At 44.5% G+C, this 3,372-nt stretch overlaps 1 protein-coding gene across 1 annotated transcript; it reads left to right on the top strand.

The window, feature by feature from the left end:
* The first annotated feature begins 658 nt into the window (after positions 1–658).
* Positions 659–3,015, top strand: LOC141590070 (uncharacterized). The gene is made up of 2 exons (XM_074410684.1): positions 659–946; positions 1,480–3,015. Exons 1-2 carry the CDS (start codon positions 659–661, stop codon positions 3,013–3,015), a joined length of 1,824 nt encoding a protein of 607 aa, XP_074266785.1.
* Positions 3,016–3,372: the final 357 nt, after the last annotated feature.

Genomic DNA, 3,372 nt, shown 5'->3' with positions numbered 1-3,372 from the left:
ATAGCCTAGTTTTTACAAAGGTCTTACCTAGTTTTTGGTTTAGTCTTGCCTAGTTCTTCCACATAGCCCAGAATTCACAACAAGGCATTAAAGACTAGCCTTGGGCATCAAGGATTTCGGCCTATATAAGGCTCGTAGTCCTCATTTGTTTATCATCCAATTTGAAGTAAAAACTTGAGAGTATTCTCTAAAACTTGTCTTGTCTTCTTGTGTTGTTACACGAGTAGTTTGGCTTAAGAGGTCGAAACGCGATTTCGCACCTTGCTTGAACGAGGGACGTGATCCTAAGTTTAAGTCGGATTGTTTGACGAGTATCAAACAATTCACCCATTGGCGTAGCTATAGGTCTAGCTACGACAAATATCCCTTCCTTTTCATTCAAATCTCGCTACGAATATACGGATTGATCGGGTTGCACCTAGTGCATTCAGATCCTTCGTCTATTTGCTAGTACAAGTTAAGACTTCCGCTTGCGATTCACATCAATTGTGGTATCAGAGCTTCGACTCTTGATTTCCATTAATCGAGACGATCCAGGGGTCTTGATTTCTTCACAAAAAAAAAGGTTACTGTTCACGACCAGTACTGTTCACGGTACTGTTTATCAGAGAAAAAAAACATTACTGTTCACGGTACTGTTCATCAAAAAAAAGTCGATATGGATCCCGATAATCCTAATCTCCTTCAAAGTCTTATAGAAGCACTACAAAATCTTTCGGAATTTAGCCCACGTGGAACACCACGTCGAGGTGAACAAAGTCCAGAAGAATTCAAAGTAAGTGAACTACCCGAGTTTGTGGGAGGCACGGATCCCGAGGATTACCTCGAATGGGAAAGGAAAATTGAACGGATGTTTGAGTTCAAGGACCTGGATGACGAGAAATGTTGCAAGTACGCCATTCTACGACTAAGTCGTGCAGCCTCCCTATGGTATGAAGGCTTTAAGGTAAAACGTGCCCGGGCAGGGAAGGAAAAGATATCCTCTTGGGAATCTCTCTAAAGGAAGCTACGCAAGAGATACGTCCCAGCCACGTATAGGCTCACGACGTATCGCAAGATTGCTGAGTTGACTCAAGAGAGGAGCAGTGTCTCAGATTACATAAATAAGTTTGAAAATCTTACTTTGATGGGAGGATTAGAGGAAAGTGAAGACTTGAAGATGGCTCGATTCCTTCGTGGACTAAATCGTAACATAGCAAATTCAGTTGAATTACAATCTTACGCTGACTTCGATTCCTTGTGTAATCTATGTCTCAAGGTCGAAGCTCAAAGGAAGGCCAAGCTCACCCCAACTCATGGTGAGGGTAGTCGAAGCTGGAGGAGCGAAGGACAATCAAGGGGAAGTCCGAGTAGTCGTACGGTTGAGACTACACCTAAGACGATTTTCACCCTTGAGTCCGCTCCCAAGATACCAGTTCCTAAGGAGACAAGTTTATCTAGAGTACGGTGTTTCAAATGCCAAGGATTTGGCATTTTCAGAATGCGTGCCCAAATAAGAGAAACATTGCACTAAGGGAAGCTATTGCCGTTCGAGACGAGTTGTATGATGAAGAAGAACGATTGGGTGATGTGTTCAACTTCGAAGAAAGAGAAGAGGAGGAGAACGATAGAGATGTCGAAACTTATGACGCTCCTAACTATGACTGTGCTTTAGTTCTTCGTGCTTTGCAGACTCAATCCACGCTAACCGAGGCAGAACAAAGGAACCAGATTTTTCACACCAAATGTCAAGTGAAGGACAAGTGGTGTAGCCTAATTATCGATGGAGGGAGTTGTACCAACGTTGCTTCTACAAAGATGGTGGACAAGTTGGGATTGGATACCATACCTCATCCCAAACCATATGCGTTACATTGGCTTGATGACGGGAACAAGGTGAAGGTCACCAAACAAGTCAAAGTGGCGTTAACAATGGGCTCCTATGACGACAATATCTTGTGTGACTTAGTGCCAATGGATGCATGCTACATACTCTTAGGGCGTCCGTGGCAATTCGATCGCAATGTCATACACCGTGGCCGAAGCAACGAATATGAATTGGTCGACAAGGGTAAGAAGCTTGTCCTAAGACCGATGGCACCTAGTGCTGTCCGTTCTTTGGGCACCCCACAAAGGAAAACCGCAAGCATGACCATGTTTGCAAGTGAGCAAGAAGTTGGTGAAGTCTTAAAGGAAGGTGGTTGTGTCTATCTTATGGTGGTCGACGAGGCACCAAAAGTTGGGATCAAGGATGCCCAGCTAGCGGCTCTCTTAAAGGAATTCGAGGACGTTTTCCCTGAAGATTTACCACCGGGATTTCCGCCTATTCGCGGGATCGAACATCAAATCGATCTCATTCCTGGAGCTGCGTTACCTAACAAAGCAGCCTATCGATGCAACCCAACAGAGACCAAGGAGTTGCAGCGCCAAATCGAGGAGCTAATGGAACGAGGCTATGTTCGTGAAAGCATGAGTCCATGTGCCGTTCCTACTCTTCTTGTCCCGAAAAAGGATGGGAGTTGGCGGATGTGCATCGATAGTCGAGCCGTGAACAACATAACTATCAAGTACCGTTTCCCGTTTCCAAGACTTGATGACATGCTTGATGAGTTGCATGGCTCCGAGATCTTTTCTAAGATCGACTTGAGGAGTGGCTATCATCAGATACGAATGCGGGAAGGTGACGAATGGAAAACTCCATTCAAGACCAAACATGGGTTGTACGAATGGACTGTTATGCCATTCGGGTTAACCAACGCTCCGAGTACTTTCATGCGGCTCATGAACGAGGTACTCAAACCATTCTTGGGAAAATTTGTGATTGTTTATTTAGATGATATCTTGGTTTACAGACAAAGCAAAGAAGATCACTTCAAACACCTTCGCAAAGTGTTCGAAACTCTCCGAGGACAAAAGCTATATGGAAAGAAGGAGAAATGTTCATTCTTGGTCGAGAGTATCATATTTCTCGGCTATGTGGTTTCTAAAGATGGAGTTTCAGTGGACCAAGCAAAGATCGAGGCCATTAAGTCATGACCTACGCCTAAGTCCGTCACAGAGGTTCGGTCTTTCCAAGGACTTGCTTCGTTCTATCGAAGATTCATAAAAGATTTCAGCACCATCACAAGTCCCATCACCGAGTGTTTTAAAAAGGTAACATTTGTATGGACCGAGGCTGCTCAAAAGGCTTTCGAGACGATTATCCAACGGCTTTGTGAAGCACCGATACTAGCACTTCCCGATTTTACTCAACCCTTCGAGGTAGAGTGTGATGCGAGCGGTGTTGGAATTGGAGCTGTGTTGGTCCAAGGAAAGCGACCCATTCTTATTTTTTCGAGAAGCTAAGTAGAGCTCGGCTCAAGTATTGCACATATGATAAGGAGTTCTACGCCA

This window comes from Silene latifolia, chromosome 7 (assembly GCF_048544455.1).
Source record: "Silene latifolia isolate original U9 population chromosome 7, ASM4854445v1, whole genome shotgun sequence".
NCBI lineage: Eukaryota > Viridiplantae > Streptophyta > Magnoliopsida > Caryophyllales > Caryophyllaceae > Silene > Silene latifolia.
Note: the sequence above shows the minus strand (reverse complement) of the source record. Positions and strands in the feature narration are given on the sequence as shown.

What these genes read in the sequence shown, in the direction of transcription:
- LOC141590070 (XM_074410684.1), top strand. Translation starts at nt 659, where the DNA reads ATGGATCCCGATAATCCTAATCTCCTTCAAAGTCTTATAGAAGCACTA. An exon ending in TATGGTATGAAGGCTTTAAG is followed by an intron (nt 947 to 1,479) that starts GTAAAACGTGCC and finishes TGGCATTTTCAG; the next exon opens with AATGCGTGCCCAAATAAGAG.